Source organism: Egretta garzetta, unplaced genomic scaffold (genome assembly GCF_000687185.1).
Source record: "Egretta garzetta isolate BGI_Z169 unplaced genomic scaffold, ASM68718v1 scaffold212, whole genome shotgun sequence".
Classification (NCBI taxonomy): domain Eukaryota; kingdom Metazoa; phylum Chordata; class Aves; order Pelecaniformes; family Ardeidae; genus Egretta; species Egretta garzetta.
Window position 1 is genome coordinate 108,286 of NW_009258759.1, and position 18,996 is coordinate 127,281.

At 43.5% G+C, this 18,996-nt stretch overlaps 1 protein-coding gene across 1 annotated transcript in view; it reads right to left on the reverse strand.

Annotated features, from left to right (window-relative positions):
* Positions 1 to 57: 57 nt before the first annotated feature.
* The window catches only part of LOC104135626 (ubiquinol-cytochrome-c reductase complex assembly factor 1), a 56,939-nt gene continuing 38,000 nt past the window's right edge, over positions 58 to 18,996 (reverse strand). The window contains exons 8-13 of the mRNA XM_035889012.1: positions 13,118 to 13,195; positions 11,635 to 11,748; positions 7,657 to 7,707; positions 2,828 to 2,912; positions 448 to 641; positions 58 to 143 (exon numbers count right to left, since the gene is read on the reverse strand). Coding sequence (XP_035744905.1) covers positions 547 to 641; positions 2,828 to 2,912; positions 7,657 to 7,707; positions 11,635 to 11,748; positions 13,118 to 13,195 — 423 coding nt within the window. The 3' untranslated portion in view covers positions 58 to 143; positions 448 to 546. The remainder of the gene's footprint in view (positions 144 to 447; positions 642 to 2,827; positions 2,913 to 7,656; positions 7,708 to 11,634; positions 11,749 to 13,117; positions 13,196 to 18,996) is intronic.

Consider the following 18,996-nt stretch of genomic DNA (forward strand, 5'->3'; position numbering starts at 1 on the left):
AACAGCTCCACGTGGTCTTGTAGCATCTCCCTGGAAATCCGTCAAGGAAAAGAGATTCAAGCTTAGGAGCCTGGTGCCATGTGAACAATGATTCTGTCCACACGCTGTGTATTTTGGGATGAGTGAACTCTGGCATCACAGAGCTATTTTTGGAGAAACAATATAGGCAGATGTTAATACATAATTTAAAATGCTGCATTAGGAACATGCAGCCCAGGACACAACACAGTGCATGAAAAGTTGTGCAGAGGAGACATAGAGGAGTCCCCAGGCTGCAACGCAGACATCCCCCACCCCATTTGCCTTGCTTACCCCACAGCTACTGAACTCCACAGAGGCTAACCAGAGGATGAAGGTGGGGCAGTCCATCTAAGCAGCTAGCCTTGCGTCTACAAGTCACAAAAATTTAGTAGTCTAAAAGCTAAATATCTGCTCTCTAATACTCACCGAGCTACAGTCACTGGAGAGATGCAGCCATGCCCAAGTGTGAGCATTCAGACACTGGGTTCTAAGTCAGCTGGGATGAATCATGTCCCCAAGGAGCTATCACTCTCCATGGACCACAGCTGGAGCGGGATCATTAGTTGAGATCAGCTGTCTAGTCCTGAAGTCAGAACGAACTCTTACCGGGGCCGTGCAGACTGCAAGAAGAGAAGCCAAGGTACAGTCAATCAGAAAATATAAGTTGACTGCTGGAGCTGTGCTGCAATGCAGCAAGCAGGCGCAGAGTTAGCAGCCATGGACAACAGATGCGGGACAAAAGTGTAATTAAGCTGCTGGCGCTGAAGTGTTGCAGGTGTAAATAAGTGTTAGAGCAGCTTAAACAATAACATTCACTTAAAATGTGAGGTGAACAGCCAAACACAATGCAAGGAAGTTTGGGGAAAAAACAAAGGGAAGGGGCTGTAACATGATGGGCCTTTTGATGGAGCTGCTTTGCCAGGGCGATGAAGTCATCCTGGTGATAACATCGAAGAAGGGTAACATCACCCTACTTTTGCCTTCCTAAAGAGCTGAAAAGAGTGTGAATTTGAAAAAAGTCATCAAATGTGTGTTTTCTGCCAGATAGAAACTGCTACTGATTCTGTAAAGGGATTTCCCACTGCCTACAGCTGGCCTCCAGTAATTTCTCATGGACCTCAGCACATGAAAGCATGCATGATGTAAACATCTCCAGCCGAGCTCCTCAGGATGGGCTTCTTCAGTGTTGGTGGGGAGAGGCAGGGATTTCCAGGGGGACGGTTACCTTGCCCTGCAGCAGACACCTGGAACGGGTCAGGCGAAACACGCTGTGGAAGTCCCGATCTCCCCGCAGGGAGCAGGAGGGGAGCTCAGGGTGCCAGAGACAGAGGTTTACCATGCAAACATCTAAAATTAGATGAGAGGTGTCCTGTCCCTGTTGTCTGGCAGAGAGGTAAATGTCTGGAATTGGGACTCCACAGACTGACTGGCCAACGTGGGATGTGGGAATCGCATCAGCCAGTTTTTGCCAGCTAAAAGCAAGGACCTTATCTGGAAGTGTTGCCTACACACCTCCTGCAATCAACAGAGGAAGACAAGGGGAAAATTCCTTCTGACTAAACACACACACCCCAAGTCCCACTTCCAAGTCAGTGTCCCAAGGTAGCTCAGCCAGGATCCAAGCATTAGGCAAGACTTCATTCCTGTATGCCACTACAGATATTCTTGGAGCTCAATGTACCTGCTGCTTCCTCTTCAAGCTTGAGTGGGAGGGAGCCCACCGACCTGTTTCATGATAGTACAGTTCTCAGAAAGCACTCACCCGGGAACACAAGAAGCCAGGTTTGCTCTTCCCCCTGCTCTTTACTTCAGACTGAAATCCACATCTTCCACCCCAAAGCATCATGGTGCTCACACACAATTATCCGTAGGCATTTCTGGAAGGCATCTGCACGGCCATGTTCCACTGTGCAAAATTCGCTGGCCAGATGTAAACAGCGAGCGCAGCTAGATCTAAATCTAGCTAAATCTAGATCTAAACCTAGTCTAAATTTTAGTTACTGCATTAAGATCTATGTCAGCACTGAATCACAGGCGGAGCGGTGCAAAGCCAAGTCTCCCAGTTTCTTCTCCGAGGTTCCTGACCATGGCATTACAGAATCATTCTTCTAAACACAGCAGAAACACACAAATCCCTGTCTTCATTTTTTCCATTCGTATGTTAAGACTCTTCCAAATCAAGGGAGAGACAACTTTGCACCCGCTCAGCTGAAGGAGGGCACTGGACACCAGTTGCCAGCTACGGGCCAAATGATCTAACCACTAGCGATGGATGGCAGGGAAGGTAGAGACAACCCTACCTCCTCCACTGCTCCCTGCTCAGTGGCGTGCTCAGCATGCAGGTTCTTCCCAGTTGCTTCTCTGAGGTCCCTGTCACCCACATGCCACGTAGGGAAGCCCACGTGTGGCCATGGAGTCGCTCTGGTGGCTCTTGGAGCCCTGAGCTGCTCAGGGTGCCGATTCACAGCTGCCATGGGAAGGACCGCAGCGCGCCTCTCCCCCAGGCTGCTGCCTGGTACCGAATGTGTGACAGAGCACTTTCAGACACCTCCTCCTTCTCACAGGGCACTGTAATATCAGAGGGTTGTTACCAGCAGGAAGAAGGTACGAAGGGAAGGATGTGGGATGATGAGCAAATCCTCCCAAGATGCCTGGCTTTGACAGGATGTGGAGCAGCCCAGGAGGCTGGCGGGTGGGATGAGGAATGAAGGAGCCCAGCTCACTCCTTTAGTCAGTGACGTAATTGTTAATGACGGCTTTGCATGTGCGAAACTCCTTGCTTCCTAAATAATCACAGAGATCTTACCTCCTGGGAGAGCTGTGGTAGCACGCCAACACCAGCAGGATCCAGCCTCAGCAACGTCTTGCAGGGTCCTCCTACGTGAACGTACCTGCACAAGACAATAACAGTACAGTAGATATTTCTGGTTCCTGCACTCGTGTGCAGGAAATGGTTTACGCTCGTTTGCCCCTGGTCCCTCAAGAAGATCTATTGCCACTTCACCTGAACTCCCTGGCTGCTCCCAGCATATCACATCTGGAGCAGCCACTGAAATGTAACAGCAAAAGGTAGAATTATGCTTGTGTGAGCTCCCGCTTCACATTCCCAATGGAAGGATGATGCCCAAATATCTCTTCTGTTCCACAAATGAGCAGAGCGAGCTGTTAAGCAGGTTGAATGACTGTAAGCAAAACAAGTACTCCCTCAACATGTTCAGCAACTTCAGGAAGGACATGTAGGGTGCATGGGATAGCCCTAAACACCCAAAGAAGGGGCAGCAGTAAAAAAAAAGATTACCAGAGGAGTCTGGGAAGAATCATGAGATTATTAATATGCCACTGCCCCATCGCAGTGTAGGAGGCCAGGCAGCCCACGGCACCAGTGGGTGACACTCCCTTCGCAGGCAGGGAAGAAGGGTGGATGCTTCACACGCAATGGCCTAAGCAGCAGGGCCTACCACTTGCTCATGCTGAGCCTCAGGGTCTTTCCTATGTCCTTGCCAAGTTTCCCAGGCTCCCATGTAAGCTTCTGCCCTCTCCTTGACTTCTCAGACCTTCAGGAAAAGACAGACGGCGCCAAGGGCCAGGCTGTGAAGATGTAATATGCCCAAAAGATGGAGATACAGCTCCCTAACGCATGCTGCAGAGTGGTACCATCACCCAGACTGCAACAAGAGGTGCTAATCTAGCCCTGGGACACCAAAGGGCCACTCAAGCCTGATGCAGTGCTGTTCAGCAGAAAGAACGGGGCACAGGTTTATCTCAGTCTCTTGTAGAAAGAGAAAAAAATCTTGATTAGGTTATTACACAAGAAGACAACAGAGATCAAAGCGGGGCAAATGCGAAGAGGCAGATGGGGAGGGCAGGAGCCTATGCAGGGTGGCATCTACTAAGAAATTAGCTGCTGCCAACATCATCCAAAAAAAAGCCCCAAGGCCAACACCACAATCAAACATTGCACTGGGGCCTGAGAAGCTGGAGAATGCCACGACAGATGACCGCTCCCTCTGTGGCACAACTCTATTAGCAGGGGAGTTAGAAAGATGGTAATTTCTAAGTATTAATGTAAACATTTATGACTCCCAACACTGGCATTTTCATCTTCCTGGAAGAAAGTACACTCAGCGCAGCTTTGGGGCTCAAGACGGGTGATGGATTGTTCAGCATACTTGTAGATGGGATCAGCAAACTTCTCCGAATGCTCAAGCGGTACTTCAGCACATCTCTGGCATGCAGACCACCTTCGCTACACGCTCAGGGTTAAACTGGTCCCACAGAAACGCTACCAGTAGACTGCACCAGGTCCACGTTGATCTGAGTTTCTGAAGGAAGACTTCCTCTGCAGGGTTTTGGAAGTAGGGAAGTGTGGAAAAATATGAGAGTGGGTCACAGGGTATGGTACAGCTCCCACTGCTCCTCAAAGCGGTGTCGTACAGTGGCACAACATCACAGAGACCGGGCTTGCAGAACCAGCCACCATCCCCTCCCAGCTGATCCTTACCCTCCCACAGCTTTGCCATTCTTCACCTACTCTACATTCATCTCATTTAAAACTGTTGGAAAAATTTGTTCTTACTCAGTCTCCAGCTTCATCTGACCTTCCTTGCCAAGCCAAAGGCAAGGGTCAGTGGGCCAGGTCAGCAGTTAAGTCCAACTGCTATGTCAGGAGCAGCAATCCCGACCCGAGGGCTTGGGGTGGCAGAAGCATGACTAAAAACTTCACTTTGTGGAAGGTGAGGATAGGAGTCTGAAATCTGGGAAGTGGTAACTGCACCTGGACAGGGCTTAGGCACCGGGACAGCATGGGAAATGTGGAGGTCACCAAGGATGCCTCTGCTCTTAGCACTTCGGCTGTTTAAAGAAGCAGGAGAAAACCATTAGATACCAATACCAAAAGGTGGTGTGAACACAGAAGCAGTACTGGGCAGAGGAATCACTTTTAGCGGCTAATCATCACTGCTGCAACGCTCGCACGGTGCAGATTTTGCTACCAGAAATGCATTCTGTCTCAAGGACTCTTGAATTCTGGTTGTAAAGATGTCTTGTACACAAGATGTTAGCAAGGGCACATTTCTAGCCTATTGGCGTGCACCTCTTGAGTAAGAGGGAGGACACTCCACACCCAAACCCTGTCTCCAGGTAACTGATGGCTGGGAAGCAAAGTCTCCTCTTGTCCCCTGTAGCCACCAGTGGAATCTTCCTCTCTATTTTAATTCATGGACACTTTCTGCCTTACTCTCTTAGCAGGCCCCACACGTGCCTGTCCAAAACACACCCTGCCTGCTGGCTCAGCTCTGTACCAGCAGGGTGGCTGAAGGCATTTTATGGAACAAGCAGCGCACCACGATTATAGGTCTTATTCTCACATTAATAAAGAGTGCAAAAGCAGATGCCAATGACCACAATCTGGCACCACGATTTCTGGAGCCTCCTGCCCAGGAACATGGGAAAGGGTTCAATTTTGACCACGTGGCTGTCCCAGACTCGGAGTACGAAAGGCATGGCCATCTCCAGACTAGCAGTCCCACAAACTCACTGGCTTCTCAGCATCAGCCCCACAGACACCACATGACGCCTGGCCTGCGCACAGCAGCAGGTCGGATGGCCATGTACTCCCAGCCCTGTGTTCCCATGGCATGGATAACGTGAGTCCAGGTTTTAAGTTACATGGCAGGAAAGGGGTTAAAGTTTAAATGACTGTTTTGTATATGAATTAATATATGTAGCGTTGAGCCAAAATATCTACCATTAATTTTTCCACCTATTTCAGGAGCAGTAAGATACACAAAGTAAAGTTTATTTTGGTACTTGGTATACTTCACTCTCATTAAAAATAAATTAATCAGCAAATTCCTACACAGCTCAGCCTTCTTTTATGTAAATACAACCCAGCTGTAATGAATTACAAGGTGTTATTATCTCACACACACTGTATAATACTTCACACATAAGAGGTTTCTCTGCTTAGCTCAGCTTTCAACAAAAGCATCTTAAATAAACTGCAAGCAAGTTGTTTGGTCTGTAATGTTTTCACAGAGAAGGGATACACCTCACACATAGAGGGTTTCTTTACATGACTCATTTTATAACAAGTTAAACTGAGGAAGTTCGCCTTGGAAAAAAAAATAACAAAATGCCTTTTTTATACACAGAAGGCTCCCTAAGAGAAGATTAAAAAAAAAAAAATGCAAGCCAGTGTTTGGGAGCCTTCATTCTGCATCCCACTGCTCTGTACATGCCGGAGGGACATCAAGTATGCACCACAACACGGTACAGAGAAAGCAGCTTCAGCAAATCATAGCCAGGCACTGGCACACTTTCACCAGATTAAGGATTTGCAAATTAGGGATTAATTGTACAAATTAAGGATTATCACCTTTGTCTTTTGTTTAATCGTTTTATTAGGAGTCAAGTCCTGATGTTATAAAGCTTATTCTTATCAAAAGCACATGTGGCACAGAAAACACACACCCATTGATTTTACCCAGAATGACATTTATTACTGATTAGGATTTTAGACAGGAGAGAAATGAAAGCTATTTCTGTCACTGACCTGGAAATAGCCCAGTGAAGCATCCACCTGCACGGTACACCTCACCTCTGCTGATCTCATCAGCGGAGCTCTCACCCCACTAATTACCATGTTGGCGTAATTTGCCTGTGCAGCCATATACAGTTTTCACTGGGGTTGACAGGTCTTGTTAAAAAGCCATAGACCACTGCTTTAGGGGACAGAGGACAGCATGGTCCTGTCCCATTAAGAGCCACAGACAGAAATGGGGATGCTCTTTTCATAAAGAAATTCTTAGACCACAACGCTAAAAAGAATATGGAAATATCAGCAAGGCAGACCGAAATACCAGGTACTCTGAGGCGGCTTTTAGTGACAGCCCAGCCACGTTTTGGACTTTATTCTCATTAAGATGGCTGGAGTCGTAGAGGATTACTGGGGACTATGCATTATTCTTTGCATCCTCCTATCCCTGTGCAACAGAGCAGAGAGTTCCTAAAAAGGATTTTCACAGAAAACCCTTCTGAATCTGCTAAAGCAATTCTTAACTCCACTAAAAAAAAAAAATTGGACCATTCAGTCTTGGTACCAGGCTTTTAAAATACATTAACATCTAATATGCAAAGCTCATACTTGCATTCACAGCACACAGGGAGCAGAGGAACACCATTGTGTCTATTTGTAGCAGCTCTCCAAACAAGGCAAGGAACAGCAATGTCTTCTTGAGATAACTCTTAAGTGACAGTAAAATACCTGGTTTCCCAAAGACAGACAGCAGGTCTTCCACTTGTCAGCAAGGACCACTCAGTGCCATAAAAAGGACAGAGGTTCTCAAACCAACTAGCATTTATTTGTGGGGGAATATTCAGAAGAGTACAGCTGTCCAATTTGCTACTGAGTCACCACAGACAGGACATCTAATTAAATATTTTCTTTTCAACAGCAGATTTTCCTTCCTGACCCCACAGACTCAGCCCAGTTCAATTTCACGCTTCCCAAGCCCATCTGACAAATCGATAAAATGTCAGCCGCCGGTGCTCTCAGAGTCCTTCGTCGTTGTAAACAGGGGAAAGGGGCTTGAGGATGCTGTGGGCGTTGCTCTCCACGAGCGGCCGCCAGCTCACCTCGCCTGTCAGCAGCAGGTCCTCCCCACTCAGTGCATCCAGGTGCTGCACCTGCAAGGACAGGGCGTTAGTGCAAGGTGTCCCATCACCCATTCAAGTTTCTCAAGAGCTATGCAAGCATGTTGCTCTCCAGAAAGCAAGTACAACAGGGAGATTTTAGCATACTTTGCCATTTGTGTGAGGCAGACCTAAAAAGATAATTTATGACCGCTTAAGCAACATGGAAAGGCTGGGAGATAAGTATCTGCAGATCCATGGGAGTTCACTGCGTAAGGTCTTCTACTCGCACCTTAGCTAAGGCTTCCTCTGAAAGTTTGGCAATGGGACAAAGAGCCACGCAAAGCTGACGTAACATGAGTCATTTTATCTTCCCGGCAGTTCATTCAGATGACACACTGCTCTCATAAAAGTGGTTTCGCATACACCAAGGCTTTTCACCACAGAAAAAAGGCCTGGCCAGCAGGGAAGACTTGGGATTTATAAAATAAAAGCACATGAGCTGGAGGAGGTGAACGTGTAATGAACATTCATTCTCACAACACAAGAAATACTTGGGATCAAATGAAATTTTAAGATGCAATGTAAGCAAAATAAAAAGAAACTCTTGTCACACAACGTACAGCCACAGGACACTGTAAACAAGGGGGTGAGTGGGTAGAGGGAAGACCAAAGTCCATCAAGGGCCAGTAAAAGACAGAAACACCAGCGCTGGCTCAGGAAGTCTGTGAATGCAGATTGCTAAGAGAGTTGGCCAGGGAAATAGTACATGTGCTTGCCCTGTTACTATGTTCTTCTCTGGCATCCACTAATAGCCACTGTTAAAGACAGGATCAGCAAGAAACTGTGGGAAAGACCTCGTACATGATGCTTACTGGAAACAATAGATAATTTGACAAGGAGGAAAGAATACACCAATGGCCACAGAGGGTCAGAGCAAAGAGCCACCTAAGCACCATATCCTGACAGTCATCAACAGCAGATTCCCCAGGAGGAGTTAAATACAATGCATGCATACAATGTCATTTTCCTTCTTTATTTTTCCCTCCCTCTTAAAATTTGTTAGTTTGGGGACTTTGAGCCTGAAGTGGTTGTTGTGGATGTAACAGCCCTCGACAGAATTCTCTCCCAGAAACCTTGCCAGTGGCTTTGCAACCCACATGCAATTGTAGCATCCCAAACAACCTGTGGCAATGTTACAACCCCATGCTCTTGTATCAGCAAACAGCCTTTCCTTGCCCACTTTTCATATGCCTTCAAGATTTCCGACAGCTGTCCTGTATTCTTTCTCAGCTGGTTTTTCAGGCAGGGGATCCTACTCATTGCTTAATAAGGAGCTGTTTCATGTCGTCCTTACCACTCTTCTCTGAGCCTTCTCCAGTTCGGTTTTTAATCTTTCTTGATGGTCAGAACCCAAACCGTACACATTATTCAAGATCACGAGGGTACCATGGATTTAAAAAGTGGCATGACAACACTATTTTGTTCTCTATTCCTTCCTTAGTAGTTCTGTAGTGGTGCTTTCCCCCGCCCCCGGCCTTTTTCTCCGGGACCGCTTTACGATCTCAGGAATTCCCACCAGACCTTGGCCTTGGTGTAATGAGTTGAATGGTTAAGTACTCCTTAACCATAACCAGTAACTCCTACATGCTGCAGTGGAGAGCAGCACTGTCCATACTAGAAACACTGGTTAACTGGTCAAAGCAGGGAGAGAGAACAGGAACAATCAGTTACCCCTGACAGCCTTGGAATGCACCTTGCCTGGGTGATAACCCGAGTGAAGCAGTACCACTGTTACTGGAATTCCAGTAATCACTGACCCAGACTGTGGACGGGATGGAAATTTACTGATGACTAAATCCAATCATCTCATGACCCTATAAACAGCAGCTCCTAAGCGAGGCCCTTTGAGATCTCCTGGACCACAGCAGGCTGTGACCAGTGTCTCCCTCAGAGTGGGACGCCTCTCAGAGCTCGCAAACGAGCTTCAAGTCTGCAAAAATCAAAGGTCTATCGCCCAAGACTGATAGTGGAGCCTGGGCTGAAACCCTTCATTCCTTGAGGCTCAACCCTTGCCCGTTTTGAAATGCTGAGACATTTGACATGAATATTTCACTGAACTCGAGGGGAATTTTTAACAGATACACCTTTATACATATAAAAATATATAATCATGTCTGTGTGTATGCATGTGTAAATCTGTAAATGTGTGATGTAATTACAAAGTGAGTCTGTCGTGATTATAGTTGACTCACTCTGTGAACGTTAGCCAGCGATTAAGTGCTGCTAAAGATCTTGTGGTCCACCTTAAACTGTGAATAAACCTTAGACTGCTGCTAGACACCTATTATCTTTAGACATAAACCGTTGACCAAGTCTGAGACTAAGATTGGACCTAGCTGCACCCAGTTTCCTCTCTGAGAAGGAATTTAGAAAGCAAGGAGGTCTACGCTGAACCTCGTGACTCAGTGGGAGGGTCCTCATCACCTCCTGCATCCAGTCTCTCTGTCGAGTATAAGTTAATTTCCCTTTGTGTGCTTCTTCCATGCAGGAACAGAATGAACCTTGCCATTTTCAAATCTTTAACTAAGTCGCTGTTTTGATCAAACCAAATTTTGTCAAACCACTTTGTTAACTGACTGATGACTGAGGGCTATTAAAATATCACAATCCAATCCTGTGATTTGCCATAAAGACACAAATAAATTCTCAACTGCTACTGAATCAAATTGTGCAAAGCCATTCATCTGCAACAAATTGGCAAAGTCGGTGGGATTCACAGATTCATTCACGACAAGTTCTGAGCATTTGTTCTACTTGTTTTCAATGCTACAGAGTGCTGAGCTGACATTTTGATAATATAATCTCAAGGGCCCATTCCTGTGCGGTAACACTCAGTTTAGAGCTCATCAATGTATCTGTAAAGGTGGGACTGTTTTTCTCAACCACAGCATTTCTGAGTTGTCTGCAGGAATGAGCTGCCTTCACAGAAGCTGTGCTGATTCTTCCCCAATGTGCCACGTTTATCTGTGTGATCACTGTTTCCTATTCAACTGCTGAGAGCTTCTGTTCTATCCTTTGCTTGAATATACACAAGTGCAACAAATTCCCCACTTGGCAGCAAATTGTCCCAAAGTACATCCTTTTTTAATGCATTTGCTCCCTGCCAATCTTCAGTTTTAAACTTCCCTAGAGCCTCACTGATGCTAAGTGTCAGCAACCTTAAATCCTCAGTCCCTTACAAAGTTCAGCCCTTTACTTCCTGTACTATTTTCTCAGACACACACTGAAATACTGTCTCTCCAAATCCCTATCTGGTCCTGAATACAGTATTGGAAACTTTACAGAGAATGCTGTTTTGGAGGTTCTGGTCTTCAAGTCCTTGCCCAACAGCCTACACTTCTCCTCCAGAACCCCTCTCACCCCTTTTCTGTCTTTGGTACCCACCTGGACTATATCCTACCAACATTTCATAGAAATCTGGTTCGCAAACCTCCGAAGGGTTGAGACAAACACTACTTAATATTGTTTCCTCCAGGTAATAACTGAAAGAAACAGAAATAATTCTGGAAAACAAAACCTTTTACTTCTTTTCCACAAATATGATTAGGAGACTTTCAAGTTCTGTGTGCTATTTCATTATGAAGAGGACCCCAAGTCCACAATATCAATTACAATTCTACAACAAGTTGCAGCCCATTTCTGCCACGTTTTGTCAAGCCCCTCAACAGCATAGGTCCAGGAAAAGATGAGCAGGATTGCTTTCAACATTCCATGAACTTCTCTGCAGCCATTTTTCCATCAAACTGCAATAAATATCAGCCAGTTTTTATATTTTTACCTTTTTCTCCTTAAAAATAATCACTGAATATAAAACCCAGTTATATTTATGAGAACCAAGCTACATAGTACGCAAGCAATAAAACTAAATATTTAACATTCCAAACAAGAGAACAAAGAGCAGCCGTGCTACGAGCATACCTGTTTGCGCACATATTCTACAAGTAACTCCAGATGCCGAGGGTCCTCACAGTTCCTGTTAAAAAGGTTTCTCCAAAGAGCTGCTGCCAGAACGTGGTCATCAGACAAGATTCCCTAAAGGAAGTACAGAGGGGGATTAAAAACTGCACGTGAAGAGGGTCTGAACACAAGACAACCACATTACTTGGCCACTGACAATATTAGCAGTCTCAAAAGCCCACAGCTGCTAATGACTGTGCAGATGAAAAGGCTGCCATCAACATCCCTCTTCCCCAGAATGAAAAAACATCCCTAGCCTTAGATTAATTTACAGAGCAGCAGCCTGTAACAAGTATTCTGGCAAGTTAATCTGGAAAAAAAAAAGCTCCTTAACGTAGGAGCCAATAATTGCATTTCTATGTTACAAAAACTTTACCATAAAAAATTTGGCCTTACAGAGAAGACAGCACCACCTCACGGAATTATGTGAAGGAAAAGAAAAATGAAAGGATATTTAATACAATGTTGCAAAAATGTCATCAGGACTTCGCTATTTTGCTTTGCTTTTCTATTTTTTCATTCTAAATGAGAAAGAGAGAACTCCTCCCCATCAAGAACTACCTACATTTTTCCAGTTAAATCTCATATTAAACTTGGCTTATACAAGAATCACATCCATGAGCGCTTTTTGTCTAAATTCTCTCGCACTTTTATTGTCTTTTTAGATGATGTGGTATTATCACCATAGTCTCATAACTCCTGTGTTCTGTGGACACATTTGCCAAAGGCAAGAGAGGACTTTAAAATACTCAGTTAAAACCAAAAAAGACAGACACAGGCAGGCACATCCTGGCTATACTTAAATCTCGGTTAAAGACTTGCATGCCTAACACTGTCCACAACTCTATGAAGCTTACATTTACAAGAGACTAATAATGCAGATTACTGCACAAAAAATAGTATCACCATATGAATAAGAGCAGCATCTGAAGAGCAACACCCACTAGAGCGAAAAAATAATTACTAAAAGAGTTGATGTAATTGTATTTTCTTCTTGAAAGTCCTGCAGACACTTGTGCACAGTGGCGCTTTTGCCTCCTCATATTATTAGGTATGTACCTCCTATAAATACCCTCTCACGTGGACTCCTTATAAAATGCTCTCTTTGCTGTCAAAGTACAGCTGAGTACAATGGGATTCGGAGGGAGGAAATGATTTATTGATGGTCAAGCAGTGACGGTGAAACAGTGCAAAAACCATCCCTCCTTCCACATCCCATGGCTTCAATCTATATGCTGTGTGCTTTCTTTTTCCTTAAAAGCAGTTTAATTCAAGGCATAAGATGACCGCGATATCTAAGAATGCTTCCATATGCTATGCTTCCATAATGTAACATTTCTCCAAAGATATGTACAGCAAATGTTTTACCCCTCTGGAGCATTCTGTGTTCATGAATTAGATGGTCTGTTTGTTCTTGCACATTCTCTAAAACCATCCTTCTTACCTCATCATATCCAAAGAGAGCTGCATAGAAATTTTCTACCATACTTCTCAAATCTTCCTTTAGAACAACAGAATTAATCTGAAAAAGAAAACGAATACCATCTGTATAGGCTCTAAAGAGGAGGTGATAAGAAAATATTATCAGTTGTACTCTGAGTAGGCAAAGCAGAAATAGTGCCTTGGCCCATGTAGGTTAGGATTTGCCTGTATCAATGTTAGGGCAGTTTTAGAACAGCGTGCAACACAGCTCCGTTAATTCTGTACACAGATGCGAGCCAGCGTTACTCAGAATCTGCAAATGGCAGAAAAATCCTCAGCCAACGGCGCTGACATGCAGCTACACAAGCAGAGAAAAAACACACAACCGGGGCAAGGCTGTCCTTTCAGTGGCAGCACAGGCTAAGATAAGGAAGACTCCTCTGTATTTTAACTATTAAGCAGGTTCTCCAGACCTCGATTCATTCGTGCAGGTCTTTTAGAAACTCAGAGGTTTTTCATCTTTTTTTTCTGAAGCGTGGACTCCAGAGCCGGATGTGCTATTACAGTGAAAGTACCATAACACTACAGATAAAGGCACCGTCCCTACCACTACTCCTAACTTACTTGACAATACTGACTTTCTCATTCAGGAATCACATGAATTCTGTTTCTACAGCATCTCGCTAGAGGCTCAGACTTGAACTTTTACTACTTGAACTTTTAACTAGATTTAACAGTTGCTTAAGTATTTGCTCTTTTGGCCTCAGCCACCCATGGGCTTGCAGAACTGACCCCGTGTGAGCTTAAGACGGAACCAAAAGAGATCAACCGCAAGGTCCAGAGCAATGGCCAAAACACCTCACGTGCATCTCCCTCATACAAACTGTCTATTCCTTTTGCCTGTACTTTTTACTTCTATCAACATAATGATTTAATACAGTTCCTCTCCTGGCGGCTAAGCTCCACTTCAACTGGTAAAGCCGCGTCTTTAGACCTTAGATCTCTAAGTCTTTAGTCTTAGATCTCTCATGAGAGATCTAAGAGATACCAGGCATTTCTTTTCTACAGATCTCGCGTATAACCCAAGTGTAAATGACAAGGATAATTACCTTCATACCTGTGTACTGGCAGAACACCTATGTATGAGGCTGCATCTTGGAGACAGGTTTTACAAAATAGAAACTGCAAGCAGGCATACAGGGTAGGCTGCCAGCACTACCACAGAATGAGCATGGTTGACTTTGATGTACAGCTTATCACAAGGCTGAAGAAAAGCTGTGAAAACTCACATATCTGAAATCTCAGAACTTATGACAGCATGAACCACAGGTCCTAAATACTATCTTAGCGTCTTTAAGGGTACCCACCTTGGTACCTATGCTGCAGCTTTTCTATCAAAATAGGAATTGGGTTTTGTCACGCTAGCAAATCTCCAGTCCAAACATTCTTCCATTAAACCACTATCTTTTTTTCATCTGTTGATTTTTGTAGAAGCACATACAGTGCAAACCCAAGGAAAATTCCTTTTATGTCAGTTACTCATATTTTTCCATTAATATAAACTATTAAAATTCATGCAGATATTTTATAGGCTATCAAGATTTGGAGACTGGTTATTACTGAATGTTTAAAAAAAGAACTAAACATAAGAAATCAGAGGGTTAAATGATGACTGCAACTTCTGTAATGACTTAATTAAATTTTTATTGAGTACATAAACTATGATGTCATTTCTACCCAACCATGCTCGAACTTTCTATGCATGTCAGAGATCGTGGTTTTTCTCAATAGAACATACTTCTAAATAAGCTGCACTTCTACAGCTCTAATAAGGGGGAGCAGGTCTCATGTAACACACTCAATAAATTATCCTTCCATTTTAAACAAACAAATTCCATGAGTTATTATATATTTGCCACGCACTTTTTATGACATAATAAAAATGTTACCTCAAGGATTACTTAACACATACTACAAATGTTACAGCAGGCAACTGCAAGGGGCAAAGAAAACAAATAGTCCCATTACGGAGACAAGTCCTGGACTATACATCCCTAGGGAAGCAGCTTTCCATACTAAAAACAAAGAGCAGCAGCTTTAGGTTAGCAAGAAAGAGATTGATGAAGGAGATAACGAAGTTAAACAAACATGGCAATAAATACATCTTAACAGACAAACAGTTTAAAATATAAAATATGACTTTGGGGATGGAACGGTGTCTTAGGCAATTAAATTACATTTAAAGGAATACTGCAGTTTCTGAAGAATACAACCAGCATTGGTTAAGTACAAACACTGTAAGGAAAAATCCTTAAAAAAACAAAAAAACCGAGTAAATCCAAATCAGCGTTTGTTAGAAACGCTTCCCCTTTTTAAGCCTGCACATATTCCCACCACTGGCACATTTCATGATCTGGTTGGTCATGATTCTGCTGACTCTTCCACAGTTTGTTATTAAGAAAAAAAACTGCAAGACAATTCCAAGTAAGTAATTGCTGATAAAAAGAAAAAAAATCAGGACCATCTGGAGCTCTTCTAGGGACTTAGCCCCTTTGCTTTCTTTGGAACAACCCATTGCAGAGCTATCACCAGAATAAACTGATATACCATCGCCTAAACTGACAACTATCTTTGTTCAAAACAAGGAATACATACTTGGTACATCTCTCACATTTATAAGACCTTTAAAAAAAGGAAGTGCACAGCTAGCTTCTCTTCCTACTGCATGTCACAACTTTTCTTTGAAAGACTCCATGATCTCACATTCTGCCTGCAAGATGACTACGGCATACGACTGCAGCATTTTCACTGTTAGACTGCAGTAAGAAACCTCATCTTCAGCATCAACAAGTTCAATACATGTCCTTCATCAGCCGACTGGTGAGGCTTACTGCTATATCTGACAATTTACAATACCAAGTCTCAGTTAAGGTTTTGTATTCTAACAAAATTTCTAGGCAAGTAAGAGCACACTGCTTTATTGTATGTGCTGGACATGGATGAAAATACCCTATGTACCGGCACAGGTTTTTAAAGTGAAAGCTGCCATAGGATTAGTCCATATTAATGTCTTTGGTTGGCTTGAGAACATCCTTTCGTACTGAATCTCCTCCTCATCCCCACTTACCATGCTTTGGTTTATACTGCAGGGAAGTCTCAGTGTGCACAGACTGGAAAACACGCTCTACCTGCGAAGAGGGCTTCAGCCCACAGGATGAGCCTAGAGCCAGCGCAAGGCAAAGACCATCCCCGTGGAGCAGGGACGCTGGATCATCAACTGTTCCACTCAAATGTGTTCCTGTCAGACCACACTAAATGCTAGCGTAGACGTAGCTGTGATGTCCGTGGGCTATGCCCTTTGAATGCACTTTAACAGAAGTTTCTTTCTGTTACAGCTTTTTCCAGCATGTGTTGCCCCCTTAAGCTACTTTAACACATCAACCCATCCATAGACTATGAAGCCAGAAGGGACACTTCTAACCACACCTTGTACAAGCGCTAGTCATTGAATTTCATGCAGCAATTTTAGGCCGAAAGTTATGGTTGAACTAGATTTTTTTATGAAGATATTTCAGCCAGAAGAAATTATTAGATCATAGAACCTGACCCTCTGCATATCACAGACCATTACATTTCACTGAGTTCCCTCTCTACTAAGCTCCCTAAGTTGTGTTTGGCTAAAGCATATCTCCCTCATAGTTGAACATGTGTCTCTCATTTCATATTTGAATTTTCTGGCCCAAGTTTCCACTCCCTTGTTCTCATTATACCATTTTTGCTAGAATAAAAAGCCTCTTCTGTACAACGTATTTGCTCCCATACCTCTACACAGCAGATGTGTCAGCATAGTTATCTCTTCAAACTCAGATTAGGCTCTTTAAGGTCGTGTTTACACTAGGCGCACCGATACCCTACATCATCAGCACGCTCCTGGAGCAGCCAAAGTTGTAATAGTGAAGTCATGTTTTATGCTGATACAGTAAAAATTAATCCATCTCCTGTGCAAAACAAGTTACACGGACACGAGTACATTTCTGCTGTTACAACCAAGCCTATTCTGGGGGCCTCTGTAGTCACAGTGTCATAAACATCCATCAGTTCCTACTGACACTTTCGATTACTGGAGCATTTGATATCCGCAGAAGTTCCTGAAGGAGATACAGGACAAATCTTTCATGATTAAAAAAAAAGTCACCCCTCAAACATTTAGGCTTTTTATGCACCTTCTCTCAGGTTGCGTTTGGAAAGAATGACTTCTAATATACAGTTTACATTAGTTATAAATAATATATAACCACATATAGCTATATATGGGCTTTTTAAGTGTTTGCTGCCCTTTTAATAAACACATACGACATTAAATGGGAAAACCTGCATATAGCCCTTTTATTTCCCCCAATAACATAACTGTTGCTTGTAGGACAGTAATTCTGAAAATGACTGAGACTGTAGCTAGGATCAAAAAGATTAAGTTAATAAAACAGATTAAAAATATCTCTGCAGCAAGGGGCCAAAAAGGCCAGTTCCTTCAGGCAATCTCACATAGTTGTGAAATGACAAAGATATTGCAGAAATTATTTTTTCAGTCTTCATTTTTGGGGTCTTTTATTAACCACTCTGTTACTTGGTCTGCAAACAAGCTTACTGGCTTGTACTTAGCTACAGCTGTGACTCCCCATATCCTTTAAAATACTGACTTTTCTGATAAATTCTCTTAATTTTCTAATTTAAGTTATTTTGTAATGCACCTCAGCAGATAATTAACTTCAGAGAACAGTCTTTAAAGCCTTCTTCAACATTTGGTGACAACCTACTTCAATGTTGTATTAACCTAGACAAAAGCTAAATGTTAGATTGTATCAGAACCAGTTCCTGCCAAAATCTTCGATCCATAAAACCAGCATGTTGATGGAAAAAGACTTTTGCATGCTCTGCTACCTTCCTAACAACTGCATAATCATCAGCAACACTCCTTACAGCATGTTTATTTCCAGCAGACATAGAAAAGCAAGTTACACAACATTATCTGCATATTTCAGCAAACGCAGATGGTCACCCCCAGCTGCCTAGCACCACAAATATGAGCTATGTTTCTATCTTGCACACTATTCATTTAGAAACTCTGCCATGGTAACAGTTTAAGATGCAGAGATTACAGTACGATCCTAACTGTGTTACATACACAGGGGCTTATTCCAAATCCCTTTTTCTCTGTAGTACGTGGCTGGCAGAGCTCATTGACAACCTCTCAAGAGAAAGATAGGGGAAAAGAGGTCAAATCACTGAGTGCTCTGTCAAGTTGTGCTGATTCTCTGCAAGGGTGAGCAGTTGTAGAGGGTTTTTCCTGTTAATACCTCTTTTAAAAAATTACTTGCTAAAAGCCTAAAACCAATCACGAACATGTTTCTGCACACACCAGAATCACGAACTCCTGTCTGATAAGCCAAAAGGAAGGTACATAATTAAGTTTGAGAGAGGCCCTTGGAGAAGAGAGTAATAAAGGTAAATAAAATATTAAGGTAGATATTCACCATGAGCACTTAGAGAGATCCCGTAAAACGCGATCTCTTTACTGAAACAAACCTCAGCAACTGTCACAAAGAGCCACACACAAGAAACACTTTACTGGATCAGGCCAAGGGTCCACTTAACATGGTATCTTGCCTTCAACAGTAGCCAGATACACTAGGAAAAGAAAAAAGTCTACATGCTGATATAGGCTTCCTCCAAGCATTCTCCCAGCCAATTTCAGCTCAGGACAATTTTCAACCCTTGATATTTGTTTATACCATAACCTTCAAAGGGTCTCTGTGTCAAGCAACTTGTCCAGTAAGTTTCCTGCATCCACAACACGCTTCAGCAAGAAGTACCCTGCATCATGTACCCAAGATGACAACCACC